The sequence below is a fragment of the Pelmatolapia mariae genome, linkage group LG3_W (genome assembly GCF_036321145.2).
Source record: "Pelmatolapia mariae isolate MD_Pm_ZW linkage group LG3_W, Pm_UMD_F_2, whole genome shotgun sequence".
NCBI classification, from domain to species: Eukaryota; Metazoa; Chordata; class Actinopteri; order Cichliformes; family Cichlidae; genus Pelmatolapia; species Pelmatolapia mariae.
In genome coordinates this window covers 15,451,149-15,477,265 of record NC_086229.1, presented here as the reverse complement: position 1 = coordinate 15,477,265, position 26,117 = coordinate 15,451,149, and the positions used below count along the sequence as shown (strand labels likewise).

General features: G+C 41.0%; 1 protein-coding gene across 1 annotated transcript; it reads left to right on the top strand.

The window, feature by feature from the left end:
* The first annotated feature begins 2,976 nt into the window (after positions 1 to 2,976).
* Positions 2,977 to 4,469, top strand: LOC134620885 (nuclear factor 7, brain-like). The gene has a single exon (XM_063467226.2). It carries the CDS (start codon positions 3,078 to 3,080, stop codon positions 4,467 to 4,469), a length of 1,392 nt encoding a protein of 463 aa, XP_063323296.2. The 5' UTR covers positions 2,977 to 3,077.
* The last annotated feature ends 21,648 nt before the right edge of the window (positions 4,470 to 26,117 follow it).

Genomic DNA, 26,117 nt, shown 5'->3' with positions numbered 1-26,117 from the left:
GACATTTTTGCAGGATGTATATGGTGAATTTATATGCATAGATACAGTCGTAGTGCTTGACACATGCACAGAGCAGTAGATTGACTAGGAGGGAAATAATTTCAATCGGGATGTTGATTGCTGGTGTCAGTATATATATTTTAGAGCAATGTTTTGTTTTTCACCCAAAATGAACTCTATTGCTTCAGAAGAGATTTTTTACCCTACTGGATTCTTATATATTGTTTTGTTTTTTGCTTGTTTGTTTGTTGTTTTTTTCTCCAGAACATGTATGCTGTACCTATTTACTTGAATTGTATAGATATATTTACGTCATCAAAATATGTCACATGACTTAGAAGAAGGTTTAGATAGTTGTGCAACATTGTCACATTCTGATATTTATTCAGTGATTTTATGCCGGTCAATGCTATGTGTCTTTGTTTTTTTAATCTTTAAATATTATCCTTTATAGGTGCCCAACTCTTCATGCAAAGCTTCTACATCTGGTGATGCTAAAGTAAGTATTTTGCTTCTGCTTTGTGCCACCGAGAAATGTAAATCTTTCTCATTAAAGTGTAAAGACTCAATCATCTAAGTTATTCTGAGTTCTTCCTTCTTTCCTTTATTTAACCAGTTACACTCTGTCTGTAACAACATTGTTGACTTCGTATGTATGTATTTTTTTATTTAAAGGGTACCAGTGATGCTGAATATGTAAGTAATTTTTGCTGAGAATTTCGGTAAGTGCATACTCAAATGTGTTTTTTAAAAACAATTTATATTGAAACACTCTTTTTATGTGATTGCAACCACAGGTGGAGATAGCACATGCTACAGGAGTAAAAATTCTTAAACATCAGTGGGCTGCTGCTCTTCAGGCCCAAACACCCACTTCAATGGTGCGTGTTCTTCTGATGGCTGCCTTCCCACTCGAGGTTTTGATCCAGAGCAATTTAAAAGGTAAACAGCTTTGAAATTTAGTTCCAATGGTTAGCTAACAGTATTTTAAAAAGCCTACTTCTCTGTCACCAGTTTCTTTACCAAAAAGCATAATGTTGTAGTTCAAATGTTTAGATGAACAAAGATCAGATTTTTGGAAATCTAAAACTAGTCAGACACTCAAATGTTCATGCTTTTTATAGGAGGACACAGCAAAACAGACATCGGCGCAGAGCGAAGAACTGCCCTTGATAAAGAAACCATGACAGCCATATATAGTAAGTGAAGACTGTGTATCTAAAATTGCATACTGCACAAGTAACTCACTTTGCAACAATAAAAATTGCACAAAGAGGTGATGATGCATTGAAGTAGTGTGACTCAGACTAAGAAGGTCAACAGATTGAATGCTGGAGAGTAAGGATAGATGACCAAAAGGGGTTAGTATTACTGTAATGTGAACTGGATAGAATTTCCATCGGGGAAAAAAAAAGGTAAAATTATGTGTAAAATATATCTGTATCTCTATAAACGGAAATATCTGTTTCCTAAATGAAGCTAGCTAATTTAAATCATGTTTTTATTTTAACTGTGATAAAAGTACTACAACTGTGACTTTTGTTTGTTACAGTGGGACTGTGGGACTTCCAGATGCAGACGGACAAAATGGTGGTGGCTAACCAACCGGACATAGTGGTGGTAGACAAACAGAAGAAGACGGCCGTAGTGATCGATGTAGCGGTTCCGAATGACAGCAATATCAGGAAGAAGGAACACGAGAAGCTGGAGAAATACCAAGGGCTCAGAGAAGAGCTCGAGAGGATGTGGAGGGTGAAGGTAACGGTGGTCCCCGTGGTAATCGGAGCACTAGGTGCGGTGACTCCCAAGCTAGGCGAGTGGCTCCAGCAGATCCCGGGAACAACATCGGAGATCTCTGTCCAGAAGAGCGCAGTCCTGGGAACAGCTAAGATACTGCGCAGGACCCTCAAGCTCCCAGGCCTCTGGTAGAGGACCCGAGCTTGAAGGATAAAACCGCCCGCAGGGGCGTGCTGGGTGTTTTTTTTTTATATGTGTATATAGATATATAGATATATATAGATATATAGATATATGTGTGTGTGTGTATATATATAGATATAGATATAGATATGTATTTTTTTTATTATTTTACAATTTTTAATAATGTTATGAGAATAAAGTTGTATAATGTATGTTCCTAGCTTGATTTATATGCTATGTTTGTTTTAGATATCAAATAAAGATTTTCAGTTGTTACATGTGAATGTGTTTTCTTCGACTGAAATATATGAGGGGTAAAATATATTTTTGAAAGATTTTTAATTAATTTTCAATTGTATTTTAAAATATATTTTGAAATATATTTCAAAATAAAAAAAAATATATTTTACAATATATTTTGAAATATACAAAAAATGGCCAAAAAATATATGTGCTAAAATATATTTTAAAATATATTTTTTACCGTGTGGGTTTTACAACTTCTGGCAGGTTAATGTCTGAACTTTGGAGTGAAACACAACCTTAGTTACAAGAAATAACACCACTGTCTGTAACTAAGGGAATCCACCTTAACACCACCTGTGTGTGTGTGACTGCATTACACTCCCACTGCTGGGAACCTGAACAAGAACCAGAACAAAGTCTAAAATAGAAGCTGACAAACAGCTGCACCACCGAGTGACACTTTATTTTATAAACTTCACAACAGGTTTCATGTTGTGACCTGTGGAGGTGAAAAGACAAAAAACTGTTTTACAGTTTTTGAGCTACAGGCAGGATTGAAACACATCTTAGTTAAAAGTCAAACAGCAACATTTGTCTCCTCCCCTCACGTCACTCAAATGCGACAAACCAGGAAACAGGAAGTTCTTCGTCCTCAGTAAAGAGAGACGCACAGACGATCAGACTGAGTTCAAACCAAACTAGCAGCTTCCTCTGAGTGAGTCCAGCTACAGGAGAGAAAAGTGGAAAACTCCAACACTGCTGCTTCAAGCTGCTGACGCTCCACACACTGAATGTGAGTTTGATCAAAAACACGACTCAAAGGAAGTTTCAGTGAAGGTAGTAGAGGAGGGAGGGGAGCCAGGACTGACTGTACTTCCTGTCTGCTGTTTTCAGCTTCACTCACAGACTCAATGGCTTCCAGATCAGAGGAGGATCTCTGCTGTCCGGTCTGTCAGGAGGTCTTCAGAGATCCTGTTCTTCTGTCATGTAGCCACAGCTTCTGTAAAGACTGTCTGAAGAGATGGTGGAGAGACAGACCAACACACGAGTGTCCAGTTTGTAAGAGAAGATCTTCAAAGTCTGAACCACCTTTAAACCGAGCTTTGAAGAACCTGTGTGAGTCGTTCTTACAGGAGAGAGATCAGAGAGCTTCAGAGGCTCTCTGCAGTCTGCACTCTGAGAAACTCAAACTCTTCTGTCTGGACCATCAGCAGCCAGTGTGTCTCGTCTGCAGAGACTCAGAAAAACACACCAAGCACAGATTCAGACCCATCGATGAAGCTGCACAACAACACAAGAAGGAACTTCAGGAAACTCTGGAGCCCTTAAAGAAGAAGTTAAAGGTTTGTGAAGAAGTTCAAGTGAAGTTTGATCAAACAGCAGAACACATTAAGGTCCAGGCCCGACACACAGAGAGGCAGATTAAGGAGCAGTTTAAGAAGCTTCACCAGTTTCTAGCAGAGGAAGAGGAGGCCAGGCTGGCTGCACTGAGGGAGGAAGAGGAGCAGAAGAGTGGGATGATGAAGGAGAAGATGGAGGCTCTGAGCAGAGAGATAGCAGCTCTTTCAGACACAGTCAGAGCCACAGAGGAGGAGCTGAGAGCTGAAGACGTCTCATTCCTGCACAACTACAAGGCTGCAGTGGAAAGAGTCCAGCGCTGTCCCCTGCTGGATGATCCACAGCTGCCCTCAGGAGCTCTGATAGACCAGGCCAAACACCTGGGCAACCTGACCTTCAACATCTGGAACAACATGAAGGACATGGTCTCCTACACTCCTCTCATTCTGGACCCAAACACTGCAAATCCAAACCTCATCCTGTCTGAAGATCTGACCAGTGTGAGACGAGGAGGAGAGAGGCAGCAGCTTCCTGATAATCCAGAGAGGATTGACAGTTACATCTCTGTCCTGGGCTCTGAGGGCTTTAACTCAGGGACTCACAGCTGGGATGTTGAAGTTGGAGACAGTACATGGTGGTTCCTGGGTGTGTTAGCAGGGTCTGTGCAGAGGAAGGGAGACAAACTGTCTGGATTATGGAGAATATGGTTTGATGGAAGTAAATACTCAGCACGTTCACCATCAGCTCCATTCACTGCTCTCTCAGTAAAGAAGAAGTTCCAGAGGATCAGAGTGAATCTGGACTGGAACAGAGGAAAGCTGTCGTTCTCTGATCCTGATACTAACACACACCTACACACCTTCACACACACTTTCACTCACAGGATGTTTCCATATATTAACACTGCTGGTAAAGTGAACGTGTGTCCATTGAAGGTGTCAGTGTCAGTGGAGCAGATGAGTTGAGGATGATGATATTTCTAATGTTGTTTCCTGTCAGTGAATTGAAGCTGTTAAACTGCAGCTGTCCTCCTGCTGCCTCGTTGTTCCAAAGCTCTTTGTTTCTCTTTTAGTTCTCACTGTTTCTTTCTGTTTCTGCTGTCCACCTTTTCACATGGAAAATCATTTCACTGTTTCTCACTGAATGACTCCCCAAACTAGATTTGAAATTCTATCAAGTTTCTAATCATTACAAGTGATTCATGTTTCTATTTGATGTGTGTAAATGGAGATGATTTAGTTTGCTGGGATATTCAGAACAGAAAGATACAGTTGGAAGATGAATGATTGCGGGGTTTTTTATGATGCGTAGTAAACTACCCCCTCTTCTTCTTCTCTGTGTTGATGTTGTTTGTGTGTGTGTGTGTGTGTGTGTGTGTGAATGCCTTAGAAGTCAAAGTATACATTAGCCATACTTACAAAAACATTTTTAATTTCATTTAGAACTGAGATTCTAAGTTGTAAGCAGAAATCTTATGCTCAGCCAGAAGCATGTTTCCCCACTTTCACAATGCTGAGGTGAGAAATCCACGATCCAACAGATGGTTTGTGACACGTGGGCGAGAAGGGCAAGCCACCCCTTACTTACACAACCTCACACACTATAGATTTTTAAAGTTCTTGTGTACAACGGTTTAGCTACAGATACAACTTCTACTTTTAACAAAGATCACTCCGTCTGCATATTTGTTAAGAAATAAAGCGTCTTTACTGGGATATTTATTGTCAAACTATACGATTTTCCAAATGTGTGTGGAGTAAAATGTTGTGACCAAGAATCATTCAGGATTAACAACACAAACTGTTTTGATAGCAGAAACAGTCTGCCTTATAGTTCCCACACATTACCGCTAGTTTTACAAACACATTCTTCTTCATATCTGTTTAATTGTTCTTTTATGAAACTGGTTTTCAATAGTACAACCAACGTCTAACTTTTCCTTGCTCCCCAGTATAAATGCAAGAATTTTGCAGACTTTATTGAAACTGTCACAAGGCTTCCGGTTCCGGTGCACGCGGGCGATGGCAACTTAGGATGAGAGCTCTCGAGTGAAAACTGATTAAAACTGCCCCATATAAATTAATAAACAATCTAATTGCACCTAAAGAGGGAAAAGGGGCATAAACGATGTCCAGAAAGAACAAAAGAGTTAAAAAGTTAATGCGCGAAGGCGTTGAAGATGACAATGTGCAGCTAACAGAAGGGGCTAACAGCCGAGGTAACTCTCCCACTTCTAACCGCGATGGTTCTGGGACAGAAGATGAGGACGACTCAGTAAGTTTGACGCTGATACTGAAGGAACTGAGAGGCGTTGGAAAAGAGGTGAAAGAATTTCGAACAGACGCGAAAGCGCAACTGCTGGAAATTAAGAGCGAGCTGGACAAAGTCAACACGCGGCTCAATCAGGTGGAAACCAGGGTTGCTGAACATGAAGACAAGCTTCAGAACACAGATGAAATATTGTTAGAGATATTAACAATGCAAGAAAAGCTTCAAACAAAACTAACATCATTGGAGGCTTATTCGAGGAGGGAGTCGCTCAGAATATATGGGGTACCGGAGGGAGCTGAATCGGGAGCACCATCTATGGCCCACTTCGTGGAGAAGCTACTCCGGGAGAATCTTGCCATCCCACCATCAACATCGTTACAAATTCAAAGAGCACACAGAGCGATATCATCACTCCCCCCGGACGGCTCCCAACCCAGATCGATCCTGGTAAAATTCTTAAGTTTTACCATCAAAGAAGAAGTGCTGAGGCTCGCCTGGCAAAAGAGAGGTTTTATGTTGAACTCCAGCAAGATTAATCTCGACAACGATTTTCCCTCTGAGATCATGGTTATGAGGAAGGAGTATGCAGAGGCACGAAAGGTTTTAAAAGAGAAGAACCTACGGTTTAGGACCCTCTACCCAGCGCGCTTCAAGGTTTTCTTCGAAGAAGGAGCGAAAATTTACAACACAGTGGAGGAGGCAACGGCAGACCTGGCGAGCCGGGGCCTGCCAGTAAAGGTGATAGCACCACCGGCAACCCCTAGAGAAAGACTACAAAGATGCCCGCTATGGTGGGGAGCTGGTGGTCGGCGCCCGCGTCAGATCCGAGGAGTTGCAGGATACAAAGAGAAGCTGCAAGTATATAGACGTGAAGAGAACTAATTTAACTATATGTATTTGTTATGGACAATACAATGAATTACAATTACTATCGAGCTACAATGTATGGAGCTCTTCGTTGTTGTGAGTGCCGTCGTAGTGGAAGGCCCCCTAACTCGGGGAGTAATAAGGGGTTTCCCTTCAAGATGTGAGGGTGTCAGTGGTAGTGTTCCACTGTCAGAAGCCAGTCTAGAAGCCTTTAAGCTTCAGTTATGTTCTAATGCTTTCTGTTTATCTTTAAATTTTTTCATTCGTTATTTTTTCAAGAGGGGGTTGCTTGCTGCTATTGAATTAACGTGCTGTGGAAATTTAATATATCTAAATGGGAAGTGAATCAGTGAAAGTAATCTCTTTTAATGTTAATGGGGTTCTGAATGTGATTAAGATGAATAAAATACTGTCAAAATTAAGAAAGGAGAAGGCACAGATTGCACTACTTCAGGAGACACACATGAACTAAGTAGATCATTTGAGATTGAAAAGAAAGGGTTTTAAATACGTATTCTCTTCCTCCATGAACTCTAAACACAAGAGGGGTGTGGCTACACTTATCTCTAGTGCCCTTAATTATGAACATATCTCGGAAATATGTGATGAGGAAGGCAGATTTGTTAAAATAACAGGTAGGATAGAGGGATCTGAAATTACAATATTAAATGTTTACGCCCCCCCTAGGAGCGAGTGGTTATTTTATAGGAATATGTTTGACCTAATGGTGGACTCCCAGGGGATAGTTGTCTGCGGGGGAGACTTTAACTTTAGGCCCGATCCCAAACTTGATTCCTCCCCTCCGACCAGTCAGGTAACAGCACTTACTAGAAAGGTTAATTCCTATATGACAGAGATGGGGATAATAGATGTATGGAGGGATCGTTACGTATCTACTAGAGATTTCACTCACTACTCTGGTCCATTTAAAGTGTATGCAAGGCTGGATTATTTTTTCATGTTTAAAACTGATAGGTTTAGGGTCAGAGACTGTGACATATTAACAAGAGACCTATCTGACCATAGTCCTATTTCTCTATCCCTACAGGTGGCTAGGAAAAAACGTAAGACACTGTGGAAATTTAATTCACACTTGTTTAATGATCCTGCCATAGTTTCTAAAGTAAAGGAAGATATTAAAGAATTTTTAGAAGTTAATGATACAGGGGAGGTATCCCCAATTATTCTTTGGGACACGCTTAAAGCGGTAATGAGAGGTAAATTAATTTCTATTGCCTCCCACTTAAAGAAAATCAAAGGGCAAAAACTAGCAGAATTACAGGCAAATCTAAAGTTAAAAGAACAGGAGGACAGAAACACCGCAAATCCCACTGTAAAACAGGAAAATACAGGGTGAAATTAATGATATTTACACCCAGAAGGCCCTAAATAAGTTAACCTTTTTGAGGCAGAAATACTATGAGATAGGAGGGAAATCTGCAAAATATTTGGCACATAAATTACGCAAACAACTAGAGGAAAGTACGATATATCAAATTAAGGATCCCAAAACTAACAATTTGGAAACTAAATTAGAAAATATTCAGGAATGTTTTGAGACCTTTTTCAGTGAATTGTATTCACAAACGAAGGCTACTGAGGAGAACTGTATTGATGCTTTTTTAAGTCAATTAGAATTACCTTCACTCCTCGTTTCTCAAAATGAGTATTTAATACATCCTATTTCAACGGAAGAAATTAATGTAGCTTTTTCCAGATTAAAACCAGGTAAAGCAGTTGGGCCGGACGGGTTCAGTTCTCAGTGGTACCGCACCCTGAGGGCAGATCTACTCCCCATATTGTTGAAGTCATTTAACTATACTTTACAGGAGGGAGAAATCCCACCCTCTTGGAGGGAGGCAATTATTTCAATCATCCCAAAAGAGGGGAAAGATAAACGAGAATGTGGAAATTATCGACCAATCAGTGTCCTTAACCTGGATTACAAGTTATTTACTTCTATTCTTGCTCACAGACTGGAGAAGTTACTACCTGCCCTCATCAACTTAGATCAGACTGGTTTTATTCATTATAGACAAACAAGTGACAATATTAAGAGAATATTACACATTTCTACTCAAATACAAAAAAATAAAATCCAATCAATAATAGGAAGTTTAGATGCCGAGAAAGCTTTCGATTCCGTCAGATGGGTATTTCTATATAAGGTTCTGGGGAAGTTTGGCTTCCAAGATAAGTTTATTAGAATAATTCAAGGTCTTTATGCTCAACCCTCAGCCCGAATTAAGGTGAATGGCGATCTCTCTAAACCCTTTATCCTGGAACGTGGCTGTAGACAGGGTTGTGCAATTTCGCCACTTCTCTTTGATTTATTCATAGAAACATTAGGCCAATCGATTAGACAAAATGATAACATTAAGGGTGTTGCACTATCAGGAGTTGAACATAAAGTAGCAATGTTTGCCGATGATGTATTGGTTTGCCTGGAGGACCCAGAGAGGTCTTTTAGCGAGTTGATGTCTACCATAACTGATTTTGGGAAGTTATCTGGCTATAAGATTAACATTTCAAAAACACAGGTGATGACCTTAAATTACACAGCCTCTGCAACTTTACGTAGGAAATTTAAAATAAATTGGGATAATGAGAAAATCAAGTACCTGGGAATATACCTGACTGTAGACCTCTCTGGGCTCTTCCAAGCAAACTATGAGCCAATATCTGTAAGTATAAAAGAAGATCTGCATAGATGGAATCTGGTCCCTTTTTTGAGTCTCAGCTCCCGGATATCCCCAATCAAAATGAACATGCTCCCCAGACTGCTTTACCTTTTCAGAAATTTGCCAATAGAAGTGTGTGACCACCAATTTATTGAATGGGACAAGTGGATCTCCAGATTTATCTGGCAGGGCCGAAAACCAAGGGTTAAATATGCCACCCTACAGATCCCCAAGGAAAAGGGAGGATTGGGCCTCCCCTGCCTCAAGAACTACTATTATGCCGCTCAAATAACCCCTCTCCTATATTGGTGCAACGAATCATATACAGCTAAGTGGAAGGAACTGGAATCCAACCTAGGAGACCGTCTCCCTCTACAAGCTGTTATGGCAGATAAGGGTTTAATGTGTCGGCTGGAAACCTTGGGGAACCTCTGGCTAACTCACACCCTCCAAGTTTGGCAGAGGGTAATCAGTATCTGTGGGATACACAAAATGTTAAAAATTTTCAGGTGGTTTGCTTTTGATTCAGATTTTATCCCAAATAGACACGACTCTAATTTTAAAGTATGGATATCCCACGGCCTTACGACCTTTCTTTCTCTTACTCATAGAAATATTGTGCTCAGATTTGAGGCCCTGCGGGATAACCATCATTTGACAAAATACGATTTTCATAGGTATCTACAGCTGAGATCATATATTGATCATGAATGCAAACTGTCTGACCTTAGTGATGTTGAGTCGCATTTTTTCCTTATTCTGAAAAATGCCACAACCACGATTCCTACTAAATCCATCTCCAAACTATACAAAGCTCTCTCTAGTGCCAGCGAGGATAATACTCTTTACACTAAAGATAAATGGGTAAGGGAATCAGGGATTGTTATTTCTAGGGGTGAATGGGAAAATATTTGGCACTGTCAGTGGACAACATCCAGCTCTATGAGCTGGAAGGAACATGGCTGGAAAAATATCATTAGGTATTTCAAGACACCATACCAGGAGAGATACAAAGGGGTCCTTATGCAATGCTGGAGACAATGCGACTCAACTGAGGCTAACCACTTTCATGTCTTTTGGGATTGTCCCAAGTTAAAAAATTTCTGGATGGATGTCCAGACCTCTTTAAGTGCAGTCTTCAATGTCCAAATACCTTTAGATTTTAAGGTCTTATATATGGGTCTGATGCCCTTTCTGGAGCGTAAAAGTGAGATTAAGCTGGCACAACTACTTTTGGTGGCAAGTAAAAAAACAATTACTAGAAGGTGGTTAAGCCCAGTCCAACCTACATTAGAGGACTGGTTTGGGATCATTCTAGAGATATATAGGATGGAAAAATTGACATATTTGCTAAGAAACCAAAAGGCCAAATTCTACGAAATTTGGAACAACTGGATACAATTTATTACCCCCACCAGAGTTGACTTCACTTGATTCTCACTGTTACCTGTTTTGTTTATTTACTTACTTGTTAACCATTATAGCAGCACAGACCTCCCCCCAATTTGTGTTTATAGTTCTATGTGTTTTAAGTACCTCCCTTTGGAGAGCAAGTGAACAACTCTCACAGGAATGGCTAAAGGAGGGTAATATGCACTTGCTGATTACTGTTGTTCATCATTTGCTCTCCTAAACTAAATCTAAAAACCTGGAATGGACTCTGCTTATATGTTACTTGTACACTGCTATGCAGATGCTTTATGTTAACCTATTTCTACCTGTCCAATCCAAATAAAGATATAATTAAAAAAAAAGAAACTGTCACAATTTAACACTCAATGCCATAAACAGAGTTGATCCATGTCTCTATGGACACTGTTTCATACATCAACAGCTCTGAAAATCACTTTTAAAGTAATGTAGAACATGATCTCTCTCACTCTCAGTGTCTCTAAAAACCCAGCAAACTGACAATCACCTCTAAACAGGGGGGTTAGTTTATAGGTTTTTTGCTTGTTTGTTTTGTTTTTTATCAGGCGCAACACCATGTAATGCATGGATGTTAGACTCTTTCACCAGACCATGTTGCTAGCCCAACCACCAGGCTCAGGGTCTCTGAGCTCTAACCCTCTAATGTGCCTCTGAGCCTCGTGTGCCTTTTCACCACCAGACTAAGTTTGTAGTCTCACCTGCTAATATTATTTTATTATAGCACAATATTCATCTAGGTTACTACTTTGACTTTCTTACTTTGAGCACATTTCTGAGCCCATACATTATCAAACTTTTACTTGAGTATTTCTGACACTAGCAGCTATACTTCTACTTAAGTAAAAAATGCCTGCATTCTCTCCCAGCGTACCCTTGTCTCACAACAGGGTGGTTCCCAAAGTACGACTCAATAAACAGAGACTCTAAAACCAGAACAGAAAGATAAAGTTGGAAGATCAAAGATTAAGGTTTGTGTTTTTAAAGCACGAAGTAAACTGTCCCCTTGTCTTCTAGGCCTTGGCGTGCGTACCTTAGAAGTCAGATTATACATTAGTCATACTTCCAAAAACATTTTGAATTTCATTTATAACCAGAGATGGGCAGTAACTTTTTTCAAGTAACGAGTAATGTAAGGGATTACTATTGCAAAAACGGTAATTAGATTACCGTTACTTTCACGTAGGAACGCTGCGTTACTGCGTTACTAAAACCATGATTTTTTGCGAGAACGTCTCATGACAGTGACGTAAGCGAGTGCGACGTTCGTGACAACAGCTGTCTGCAGATCATAATATAGCGAGTGGGGGACAGAGTGTAGCATGCAGCGTTTAAAGCGTGGAAGTACTGACCTTATTTTGAGTTTGATTCCATAAAAAGTGACAAAAACATTAGTGTCCGTTGTGCGTGGGAAGAAAACTTCTTTTTACAGCGAAAAAACCCCTAAACTTCCAAGCAAGCACCGAGTGTACTATGACGTAATGTGAAATTGACAGAGAAACTCGCAGATTCTTCCACTGACCGCTGCAGCACACCTGCACCAGGGTAAACCTACCCCAGTCCTGCTTTACAGGTGAAAATAGAGCAACAGGACCGCTAGTCTTTGATTTTATTTATTTTCTGCTGTGTTTTATTTGCATCTATTTGAAAGAGTGAGTGTAAACAAAAAAAAAAATTTTATTTTATGTGCTGGAATGTGCAGAAAATAAGTTTAAATGTTAAACAAATTTCTTCCAGTCAGAGAATGTTGCATATAATTTAATTTTTGCTTGATGCATAAAGTTAAAAGATTAAAACTAATAAAACAAGTTTTAAAAAGAGACATTTCCATTTGATTACATTTTGTATGATGAATTATGCAGAAAAAGTAGAATTGGGCTGAAAGATCTATCGCTTTATCACCTATTCAGGTTGTAAATCGTGTTTTTAAAAAGTAACTAATTAACTAAGTAACTAATTACTTTTGAAAATAAGTAATCAGTAAAGTAACGGGATTACTTTTTGGGGGAAGTAATCAGTAATTAGTAACTGATTACTTTTTTCAAGTAACTTGACCAACACTGTTTATAACTGAGATGTCAAGCTGATATCAGACATCTTATGCTCACCAGGAGCATGTATCCCCAACTTCAAAACCTTAAGGTGTCAAATTCACAAACCCGATGTAGCCGGAGGGGCTACTCGCTTTTTCTTTCTCTCTCGCCCCCACTTGCGCTACTGCTTTCTCTCTCTCCCTCCTGTGCTTGCTCCCGCTGCGCGCTTACGTCAACTAGGAGCACACCTGTATATTGATTACAGGGCGGCGTTCACCTGTATAAAGAGAAGCCGTGTTCTTTCGTTGGATTATTTCCTCCCGAGCTTCTGGTGCGATACAGCGGTAGACGCTGGCTTGCTGGTTAAATTACTGAGGTGATCAGGTCGCGTGATTGCTTACAGGTAGGTCTCCTCTTCGATTTCTGATCTCTCCCTAACGTCGGCAATTAGTAGTTATATTTCTGCGGCCCGCTACAGCGCGGCTGTTTTTCTTTCCTTTGCTCCAGCCGTGGTGAGGAGACGCGTGAGTGCATCCGCCGTGCAGTACAGCGCCTCCAAGTTCTGGGGTAAGCAGCTTATTTTATAGCTGCTAGTTTTGTAAATTAAAGAAGACTAAGGTTAGTTTTGCCTTTTTCTTATTTGTAGGGTTTGATTGCTGCCGTGCCCTCTCGGGGACCAACAGCCTGCTTTGGCTACGTAGAGAGTCGGGCACCTGCCCTGCTGCTGTCTTGTTTCGTTGATTTTGTTATATTACGGTTAATCTGTCGGCGGCCCAGTTTTCCCCTGTAGCTTGCCTTTCCACGCCCTTTTGGACTATTGTTCGCTCCAGCTTTTGTGGCTGGCCGGGGCGATTCTCGGCCGTATATTGGGCCGGTTATACGAACTGGTACTGCCTTTCTCCCAGCTGTGGGAAGTTGTGTGAGACCGAGCAGACCAAGGATAATCGGACCCAGCACCAGCTGTGGGCTGGTTCGCCGAGTGAAAGTATTTTTAATCAGTGCTCTGTGGTGTATAACTGGGTGTGTTGTATCACCGACTTTTGTTTTCTTTTAATTGTTTCTTTCTTTTGTTTTCTAGGTTGAGAGCTTGTTTATGTCCCATGTTTTTATCCTTTTTAATGTGTTTATCTTGTGCTTTTATTTCAGCGAACTGAGGATTTATACCAGCGGCCGTGGGACCTCAGGTGGTGGGTCGTTTTCCACACTTCTTTTGTTGTACAGCACCAGGTGAATAGACTATAGTAGGTTTTTTTTTTTGTGTGGTTCTTTTGGTCCACCGCTGCTGGTAAGTCCCAGTTGTATTTATTTTTATTGTAATTTGGGACACCATTTTAGATATTCAGTGCGCTGTTGTTGTTTTTCATTTTACATTAATAAATAAAATTGTGTTTATATTTGAGTTGGCCTCAGTGTGCATCCCTGAACCTGTGCGAGCGTTGTTTTAATTACATTTTATTTTTTCATATTTCCTGAGGGCTAGAATTTCCCCCCCCAGGTGGTGTCATTTTTATTATTTCTTTTAGAACCCCGCCGACCACTTGGTCACACCAACATGGGCTCATTCAACACAGGGGCCAGAAGTGCATGTCACCCTTTACTGGCACACTGTACATAAGTTCAATACAGGGCAACGCGGCTAACAGCCTTGGAAACGCTTTACATGAAATAAAACTTTTTAGAAAACCCTTTACAAGAATAAATGTGGTGATCTGTTTTACCTGAATCAAATGTATTAGTTTGTTTACTTGAAATAAAACTTATTTTGGAAACCCTGTACATGAAGTAAAAAGTATCGTGTTGTAAGTTCTGGCATTAATATTTCCAGCTGATAAGGACATGTATTGCATTTCAAACGCTTCATATCCTACCAGCGCTTTAAGATCATCCCACTTCCAGATCACGACCCACCTTCTGTTATTTTAAAACAAGACCGCCGTCTCATTCCTCCAAAACCTTTCTTAGCTCAAAACAGCGAGAAGGATGGACTCTGCACCCCTGCGTCACACTGAGGAGGAGGACAGCTCCTCGGACGAGGGCTCATTAGTACCTGACATGCCCGGTTACTATCGCCCCTTGGAGAAGCAGCAGCAGCAGCAAGCCATCGAGCTTGACGGTCGGGCATCTTCTTTATTTTATCGATACCATGAAAACAGGTGTGTATCATCTAGTCAACCTAGCAATCAACAAGTACCTCACTGACGAATGCAGCGGCTGTAAGTTTGATCACCCCAGCCAGAGACAGCAAGAGTGTCTGCAAGTCTCGGAGGACGACTTTTACGCTGAAAATTATTACAGCATCAGAAAAAGACTCCTCACCCCTCGCTTCATTCCATCCATTCAACGTCTGCTGATTGCCCGCAACATCAAAATGGACGACGTCAATGTCCGCATGGTGGCAGAGACTCTCTTGCACGAATTGAAATCAGTAAGGAAAGTCTTTGACGCCATCGCCAAGGCATACCACAATCTGGTGGGGTTGGACGTGGTGAAAATCGGACAGCTACGCTTGGTCACAGAGTGTTACAAAGGAGGCTGCTAATGTTTTCTCTGAAACACTGATTCTTTCCAAAAAAACAAAAACGCATTGTACCGTATCTTTCAAACAGCTACCCTGCTTTTTTTTTTTTCCAAAGATGTATCCAGATTTTTCTTTCTTAAAATGTTTAACCTGCATTTTACCACATTTTTAAAAGCATGTATCCTTTTTCAAACATGTATCCTACATTTAGCGCATTTTTTAAAACATGTATCCTGACATGGCCACCCTTCCAAGGCCCTGACAAATTACCCGAATCACTATGGGATAAGGATGGGGACTTACCCTGTCAGTGGCAAGACATTTTTAAAACATTGAAAGAATACAGAAACAGTCAGAGTTTTGTTCAGAGAACTACGTGCGCACGGGTGAGTGATCGGGTGATACTCACACCGAGGCTTTGCAGTCAGCTTTATTTATACATTGTGACATTCCCTGTTTTTTCAGGCTTTAACAGACAATCTGGGAATGTATCAAACACAGTGTGTGAATGTAGTTTCTATCTCGTGGGAGACAGAAGCCAGTTGGTTCCTGTTCCCAAGGGCGTCTGCAAGATACTTTTACAGGAGTCAGCGATTACTGCAGGGCTCATGTGTATGTGTGTGCTAAGAAGCAAAGACAAAACATAAAGATATGTGAACACTATGTGCACAAAATGAAACATTATAAGGAAAAGGAAAAATGTATGAAAAAGGAAAAACATCATAAAATCTCAAAATCTCTTAACATACCCTGTGTACCCACGTAAACGGTGATGAATTGTGAAGTTACAATTCTTTTCTGTAAACAAAAAGCATTTTTATTTTGTATATAAATAAATGTTGATGTTGGGTGACGGGATTGTGTGCTTCAATTTTACTTATAATGTGCCAAATCACTACAACAGGCGGCTCAAGACGATGCCGTCCAGAGTAAGGATCTTGTTAGACACTGTTTCTAAGATTTTCAAGTCCCGTTACAATAACCTCAGTTTTATCTGAACTTAGAAGCAGAAAATTAAAGCTCATTATGTATCTAAAACATCCCAACCGTTTAACCAATAAAAGTGGGTATCATCTGCATAGCAGTGAAAATGTATGCTATGCCTTCTAAAGCACGTAAAATGTCAATAGAACTGGTCTTTGTACAGAAGCCCTTGAAGCTTCATAATTAACCTCAATGTGTGTGAAGAAGACTCGCCGTTTAATAATAGCTGTAATAAAATGTTATGGTCAGCGGTATCAAATGCTGCATTTTGGTCTAGCAGGAAAGATTTCAACATTTCAATATGAATGAAGGCTGAAAAACTCATTAGATTAATTTCTGATGACCGTTTCTGTGGTCTTCAAGTTTGTAACACCAAACATATTAAAGGATGATTTAAGGCTGTTTTGGGCTTAAGGTTCACAGGAACAGTTTAATTAGACAGCCGTTTACTATTTTTCTTTATTTTCTTGCTTTCATCACTGACATGTTCATTATGATAACTATATAAGATGAGAAAATAAATAAAAATAGTAAACGACGTTAAAGGATCCTCTGATCTTGGAATGTTTCTCTCCGACACTCTCCACAATACTAAGGGGTTGGCAGTCCTTTAGAATAAAATTCAGGACTGCCTGGCCCAGAGCAGTCTTCCTAGATGCTTGATTTCAAAATAAAACACATATTAATTTAAAAAAATGATGATAAAGCTTTTCAGTATCAATATAGGCCGACTGTTCATTCTCAGTGTGTTTGTCTCCTCATTTTCATGTTTGGCTTTGTAATGCCTGAACACTGAGGAGGTGCTTTTGTTTGTGTGAGAAAGCTCCACAGAACAGATGCGACATTTAACCTGCATAAAATGAAATAAATAATTTACACTGCAAGTCACATTGCTGTTTTTCCTGTTCTGATAGATTACACCGAAACAAAGACAGACACACAGTTACCTTATTTGCAGTTAAAAGATCAAAATGATCCCACACAGCAGAAACATTTCTCTTTCTTTCAGGCTCCATTTTCTTATGGAGAGAGATGTATATTTATTTTTTATTTTTTTATCTTTGCGAGAGTGATTTTCCTTTTTTTGAGGCGACTCAGCCCATTGACAGATACGGATGCATTACCTTTTAAACACAGTTTGGCGCGTTGGCAATGAGCGATACAGCAGCTGTATCGATCACATGGCTTTTTCTTAAAGCACTGATGCAGGTTTCGCTCTGTGAGCTTGATACATGCGCCGGTCGGTGTTGCTGGACCCATCACTACTTTAAGGTGTTTGGTGCCATGCTCCACCTTCAGGTTTAAAGCTAGTGTTGATGGAGGGAGTTTGAAGATTCAGTTTGTTCCACGACTTCATTTCACTCACTGCCTGTGTTTGTATGTCTGTCACTGCAGGACCAACATGGACCAAGAAGTCAGCGCTCTCATGAGGCTGACAAACCTCACAGAGGAAAGAGAGAGAACAAATACAGCTGTGACGAGTGTGGGATGGGTTTTCTGCTAAGTCTTATCTAAAACGTCATCAGGTCATCCACACTGGAGAGAAACCCTTTAGCTGTGACTTGTGTGGAAAGTCTTTTTCCAGGAAGAGTGGCCTAAAAGCACACCAACTCATCCACAGTGGAGTTAAAGTGTACAGCTGTGATCAGTGTGGCAGAGCTTTTACTCAGCGTAGCCACTTACAGAGTCATCTAGTTACCCACTCTGGAATTAAAGCGTACAGCTGTGACATCTGTGGAAAAACTTTCAGCCTGAAACAGAGCCGAAATACACACAAGTCAAGTCAAGTCAAGTCAAGTTTATTTATAAAGCACATTTAAAAACAACCAAGGCTGACCAAAGTGCTGTACAATAAAATACAAAAATAAAATACTATAAAACACAGGTACATAAAATACCTCACTGATAAAACAATAAATTAAAAACAATAGGTTAAACCTTGCTAAAAGCCAATGAAAAGAGGTGAGTTTTAAGAGCAGTTTTAAAAGTTCCTAGGCTTGTGGAGAATCTAATGTGGGGGGGGTAAACTGTTCCACAGTCTGGGTGCAGCCACAGCAAAAGCCCTCTCTCCCCTAGTCTTTAATCTGTACCTGGGAACATCTAAAAGCATCAAGTCTGCTGACCTCAAAGATCTCCTGGGGCAGTAAATGCTAAGAAGCTCTGCCAGGTAAGGAGGTGCAGTACCGTTAAGAACCTTAAAAACCAGCAGTAAAATTTTAAAATCAATCCTAAAAGCAACTGGGAGCCAGTGGAGAGAGCAGAGGACCGGAGTGATGTGGTCTCTCTTTTTGGAACCGGTCAGCATGCGAGCAGCAGCGTTCTGCACCAGTTGGAGGCGATGCAGACAGGAACGATCTAAACCAGCATAAAGGGAGTTACAGTAGTCCAGCCGTGAAGTAATAAAAGCATGGACCACCCTTTCTAGATCGTTCCTGCACAGGTAGGACTTGACTTTAGCTAAAATCCGTAGGTGATAAAAAGATCCCTTGACTACGGAGCTGATTTGTTTATCAAATTTAAAAGCACTGTCAAAAATAACACCGAGGCTCTTAATGGAGGAAGTACATTCAGAAGTTAGGGGTCCCATAAAATCAAAGGAAGGGTTGGGGTCTTTAGGAAGCCCAAACACAATGACTTCAGTTTTACTTTCATTTAGATGTAGAAAGTTAAGAGCCATTCAAGTCTTAACGTCAGACAGACAGGAGAATAACGGCTGCAGAGAGTCCTTACAGTCTAACCTCAGGGTTAGACTCAGTCTAAGGACACCTACGCATTCACATGGGACATGATGTGCACTGCTGTGATCAGTGTGGCAAACAGTTTACAACAGATGCACAGTTAAAAATCCACATTTACCCACTCTGAGGAGAGACCTTATAAATGTGACCTGTGTGAGAAGACTTTTAAATCTCCACGTTACCTGAAAGCACACCAACAGATCCACACCAGAAAGACTCTACAAGTGCAGTTACTGTGAGGTATGTATTTATATTTTTATCTTGTCATTTTTCTCATCAAATTGTGTTAGCATGATAGCAATTCTACTGCATTGAAAAGCAGTTCTGGGTGATTATTCCAATTTTCATTTCAGGTGTGATTTTTGTTTACACGATCATGAAAAACTAAAAGTGCTAAAAAAAACCCTTGTTGTTATTTAATTTTCAGGCAGTTTCGTGGTATTTCATGGTATTGTTATTAGCTCAGCATAAATGGCCTTTTGTTTACAGCGGCTCATTCCTCTGTCAGGTGTACATGAAATAAAATATAACACAAATGAAAATAAGTACAAAACCATTCAGTAATCTTCTCTTATGGTTAACAAAGTTGTAGCATTATGTAATGGTATTGTAGTATTTTAGCAGTAGTATCATTGCTTCCCTATAGCTTTAGTACTTTTAGACATTAGTGTTAAAATACTCATTTAATAATACAACTACATTGTTATGGTGGTAGTGTTTTTTCTGTCCCAGTCAGCTGAGTTTTTACTGAAGGAGTAAGATGTAATTGGATGTCTGCAGAGATGCTCTTTATTTCAGGATGAAAATGTTGAAGGACTGACTTACACTGTGTTTGTGTCTTTGTTTAGAAGCAGAGCGACACAGATGGATCAAGTTCTCAACCCTGTCATCACTGTGATGGTGGGAAAGTTGTCGTTGTGACCTTTGTGGAAAAACTTTCAGTCATCAAAGGACTCTGAAAATACATCAACATAGACACACTGGAGACAAAATGAACTACTGCAAAGAATGTGGGAGAGGCTTCACCACAACAAGTCTCTTAAAAAAACATGAACTTATTCACAGTGGCGTTAAAACACACCTCTGTGATCAGTGTGGGTCATCCTTCATATCTGCATTTGAGCTTAAAGTGCATAGACGAGTCCACACAGGAGAGAAACCATACAAGTGCAGACACTGTGACAAAAGCTTCTCACATTCAGGTAGTAGTAACTATCATGAACGTACACACATGGAAGGAAACTACAGCTGTGACCAGTGTGACAACAGCTTCACTTCGTTATCTCCTCTGTGCAAACATCAGCGTGATCATTCAGGACTGAAATCACTCCCATCTCTGGATCTCTGTGAATCTGCAGAGACAGAAAGATCCTCTTCTGGTTTCAGGGTCAGACTTCATCCCTTGAGATCAGGCTCCACAGAGTTCAGGTGGAGTCTTCTGTAAACATCTGATGAGGCAGCTATCAATGAAAATGTGCCTCTTGTTACATTTTAAGCTTTCTAAACTATTCTACTGTAGTGTTTGTGTTGAGTGGTTCACTTTGTTCCAGCAGTTGGATGAAGAAATCTCTTTCCTGTTATCATGTTTTTATTGAATGCATTTTGATCCACGTTTTCTGCAGAGGTTTATTTTTTCAGGTTGTTTTTATGAAATCCTGCAACAGTTAAATACAATTTTTAAATTTTAAATAAATAAATAATTTAATGACAGAGAGTTTGAGCCATGATGTCATTTCCTGTATTTCAGAGCAAAAACTGAAGTTACGAATGGAAACATCTTCACAGTCAGAGTCAAATTAAGTGTTTTCAGTGACACAGATTGAGGTTTATCAGAGGACGAGACTTGGCAGTTCTCACAGGGTTCCTGCAGCTTATTGCAAACTCTGACCTAAAATTCATGAAAAATAAGATCTTTATTTTTTTTTAATATTTGATCAAACTTTCTGTAGCTATTAAAACATCTAATTTTGTGTTTATCAGCGTTTCCATAGTTGGCACTGCCTCTCTTCAGAAGTTGTTGATGTATATATTGACATGACAGCATCACACATTTGCTGCAGATTTTTCAGCTGGACGTCCATGATGTGAATCTATATAGAAACTGAACATTTAACACTTTTCTGAAAACCCTCTCTCTGATCAAACTGACCTGGATGACCTCAAACTTTCTGCTGCTAATTGTACTTGGCTCTAAAATTCATAGAAATATGGTATCCAACCAGATACTTGCTGCAGATGGCATTACCTTTGCCTCCAGTAACACTGTGAGAATCCTGGAGTCATTTTTGACCAGGACATTAAACAAATATGTAGAGCTGCTCATTTGTGCAACATCTCTAAAATTAGAAATATTCTGACTCAGAGTGACACTGAAAAATTAGTTCATGCATTTGTTGGATCTGGGCTGGACTACTATAATTCATTGTTGAGGAGTAGTAGGTGAGGGTTAGCTCATTAGGTTTAGCAGCTAAGAAGATGTTGTATCGGTCAGTAATAATAAACAAATAAACAAAGAATTCTGGACGATTCTAGCACCAGTTGTTTACAGAATGTTGCAGGAAATCAAAGAAAATGGTAGACTACCATCAAATATGAACTCTGCAAATATCAGTCTCTTACTAAAACCAGGCAAAGACCCTGTATTTGCCTCAAGCTATCGTCCAATATCCCTTATTAATGTAGACCTTAAAATAATCTGCAAAGCTCTCTCAAAGAGATTAGAGAAAATGACCCCCCTTTTAATTCATCCTGACCAAACTGGTTTAATAAAAGGTAGGCACTCATCAACACATACACGTAGATTACTTAATTTAACAGACTACTCATGCAGTAAAAACATTGAAACCATAATATTGTCTCTTGATGCAGAAAAAGCATTTGACAGAGTTAACTGGAAATTTCTATTTGCAACTTCACACAAATTTGGTTTTGGATCCTCTTTCATAAACTGGTTAAAAATATTATATAATTCCCCAACACCTTGTGTCAGAACAAATGACCAGACATCCTCCAGCTTCTGTCTCCTGAGGGGCACCAGGCAGGGATGCCCACTCTCCCCTTCACTGTTTGCAATTTTTATTGAGCCACTAGCAGCAGCAATTAGACAGGCTACAATTAAGAGCATAAAATGTAAGAATGTAGAACATAAAATCAGCCTTTATGCGGATGATGTGTTACTTTTTCTCCAAAACTCACAAACCAATATCTCTGAGGTGATTGCATTGATAAATTCTTTCTCAAGAGTCTCAGATTATTCAATTAACTGGTCAAAATCTACAGTTCTTCCGATTAATTGCTCCTTCCATAATTCTTCTCCTACACCACTGCAATCTGGAAATATAAAATATTTAGGTATTAATGTCTCTCCTAAGCTTTCAGAATTAACTAAATTAAACCACATCCCGCTTTTAAAGACAGTAGAAAGCGATCTGGCTAGATGGAAATGTCTACCCATATCACTCATGGGAAGGGTCGCCGCTATAAAAATGATGGTCTTGCCAAAAATAAACTATTTGTTTTCAATGATCCCAAATAAGCCATCACAAGACTGGTTCAGATCTCTAGACTCATGTATTTCTAAATTCCTTTGGAAAGACAAACCCCCACGTATCAGCTTAAAAACATTACAAAGGACCAAGGATAAAGGAGGATTAGATCTGCCTAACTTTAATCACTATTTTTTAACCAACAGGCTTCAATTCATCTCTAGATGGTTTAAACACAGCTTCTTAGATGAGCCCTGGCTAGATGTAGAACAGGCACTATGTAATAATGTAGAAATTTCAGACCCACTATTTATCAGCTCAAATATCAAAAGACATGAATGCTTTAAAAGCATCAACATCAGCTCTTCTCTGACAGCATGGTGGGAGTTTCTAAAAATGACAGAGTCCTCATTAATCCCATGCAAACGTACACCTATCTGCAATAACCCTGACATATTACAAAACCCCCCTTTCCCTCTCTCTGTCTGTAGTCCCAGCCTGCTTCAAAATGGCCACCATCGTCCCTGTACCCAAATCCTCCACCATCTCCTCATTGAATGACTGGCGACCTGTAGCCCTGACCCCCATCGTGAGCAAATGCTTCAAGAAGCTGGTCAGGGACTTCATCTGCTCTGCACTACCCGACTCACTGGACCCTCTACAATTTGCATACCACCACAACAGGTCCACTGATGAACTCCCATCCAAACGCAGTGCACATTATAGCTGGGGACTTCAACCATGCTGATTTAAGGTCAGTATTCCCCAGATTTGAACAGCATATTAAATGTGCAACCAGGGGGAAAAACACATTGGATAAAGCCTACAGCAACATCCAAAAAGGCTACAGAGCAACCCCTCTACCACATCTAGGTTTGTCAGACCACATGTCCGTGCTGCTGATCCCTGCATACACTCCCATTAGGAGAAGAGCCCCCCCCAGTCACAAAAACTGTGAAAACCTGGCCAGAAGGTGCATCACATCAGCTGCAGGACTGTTTTGAAAACACGGACTGGAGCGTGTTTGAACATCAGGACCTCGAAGAGCACACAACATCAGTGCTCTCATATATTAACTTCTGTGTCAACAGTGTCACTGTGGACAAACGTCTCCGGGTGTATTCCAACCAGAAACCCTGGATGACTAAAGAGGTCCAGGTCCTGCTGAAGCAACGTGACGCCGCTTTTAGATCCGGTGATGGTGTGCAGTACAGTGCAGCCAGATCTGAGTTGAAAAGAGGCATCAGAGAAGCCAAGGCAGCATACAAGAGAAGGATCGAAGACCACTTCAGCACCAACAACTCACGACAGGTATGGCAAGGAGTTCAGCACTTAACCAACTACAAACCTTGCAATACCACGTTGACTGAGGGCAATGCGGAGCTTGCGGAGGAGCTGAACCACTTCTTCGCACGCTTTGAGGTGAAGGGACCAGAGGCAGCAGCAGCAAAAACATCGGACAGCAGCAGCAGCCCAAGCCTCATAGTGCAGGAATATGAGGTGAGGCGCACACTGAGGGCAGTGAACCCCAGGAAGGCCGCCGGACCAGATGGGGTAACCGCAAAGGTCCTAAAAGAGTGTGCAGACCAGCTGGCTGGGGTCTTCACTAAGATCTTCAACACTTCACTGTCCCAGTCCCGCATCCCGCCGTGCCTAAAGTCAGCCACAATTGTCCCACTGCCAAAGCGTACTAACATTAGCAGCCTCAACGACTACCGACCAGTTGCTCTAACACCTGTTATAATGAAGTGCTTTGAGAAACTGGTCCGACGTCACATCATGTCCTGCCTGCCACCCACACTCGACTCACTCCAGTTCGCATACAGAGCTAACAGATCAACTGAAGATGCCATTGCTACAACGCTCCACACCACCATATCTCACCTGGAAGTGCAGGGCCGTTACGCCAGGCTGCTCTTTGTTGACTTTAGCTCTGCTTTCAATACGATACTCCCGGACAGACTAATAGTTAAACTGCTGGAAATCGGACTTCCTTCTACCACCTGCCGCTGGATCAGAGACTTCCTGTCAGACCGTGTACAGAGAGTTAGAGTGGGGCCTCATCTTTCCTCAGCCCTCAGCCTCAACACCGGCTCTCCACAAGGCTGTGTACTGAGTCCCCTACTGTACACTCTGTACACACATGACTGTGTTAGTACCCACCCAGACAACGCAGTCATCAAGTTTGCAGATGATACCACCGTGGTGGGGCTCATCTCAGGGGGAGATGAGACAGCGTACAGAGCTGAAGTTCAGAGGCTGTCAGATTGGTGTGTAGATAACAACCTGGACCTCAATACCACCAAGACAAAAGAACTGGTAGTTGACTTCAGAAGGAGGAAGTCTGAGCTGCAGCCTGTCAGCATCAACGGGGAGTGTGTGGAAAGGGTCTCCAGTTTCAAGTTTCTGGGTGTGCACATAGACACAGACCTCCAATGGAGCTCTAACACCTCTGCGGTCTTAAAGAAGGCCCAACAGCGTCTCCACTTTCTGAGAATCCTCAGAAAAATGGACCTGAAGAAGGAGCTGCTGACCGTCTTCTACCGCTGCTCCATTGAAAGTGTGCTGACATATTGCATCGGTGTGTGGTTCTCCAGCTGCACCACAGCACACAGAAAGGCACTCCAGAGGGTCATCAATATGGCCCAAAAAATCACTGGACATCCTCTTCCCTCCCTGAAGGACCTGTACAGCACTCGCTGTCTCAAGAGGGCACGCAGCATCCTACGAGACTGTACACACCCAGGACACCGGGTGTTTAAGCTGCTGCCGTCTGGCAGGAGGTTCAGGCTGCTGAGGTCCCGAACAAACAGACTCAAGGACAGCTTTTACAACAGGGCAATAGCCCTAATCAATGCAAATAGCTGACCTGATTGGCTACCTGCCTGGACTTTTTTTAGGGGGAGGTAACAATGTTTAAAACAATAACAATAATAATATTTATATTTATAACAAGGTGCAATAATAATTAATGTGCAATAATAACAGTGTGCAATACACATAACACTTATTCTTCTTTTTTATTTCTAAGTTAATATACTGTGTAGTGTTGTTTGTGTTGCGTTGTGATGTGTCATATCGTGTCGTGTTGTGTTATATGTAGTGCCGACGTAGGACAGTTTTTCCAATTTCATTGTACTACTGTACTATGTATGACTGTGCAATGACAATAAAGAATTATCTTATCTTATCTTATCTTATCTTATCTGATGATGCCATAGCCCTGACACTACATACTGCCCTGTCACACCTGGAGAAGAGAGACACGTATGTGAGAATGCTGTTTGTAGATTACAGTTCAGCATTCAACACCATCGTTCCCTCGAAGCTGGACAGGAAACTGCAGGATCTAGGACTGAGCAGCTCCCTCTGCAGCTGGATCCTTAACTTCCTGTCTGACAGACGCCAAGTGGTCAGACTGGGCAGCATCACCTCATCCCCCATCACACTGAACACTGGTGCTCCACAGGGGTGTGTACTGAGCCCTCTCCTGTACTCACTCTACACCTACAACTGCACGGCCACTAGAAACTCCAACATCATTGTGAAGTTTGCGGACGACACTACAGTGGTGGGTCTTATCACCAACGGTGATGAGACGGCCTACA

Excerpts from the sequence above, each read along its gene's own strand:
- LOC134620885 (XM_063467226.2), top strand. The coding sequence starts at position 3,078 with ATGGCTTCCAGATCAGAGGAGGATCTCTGCTGTCCGGTCTGTCAGGAG.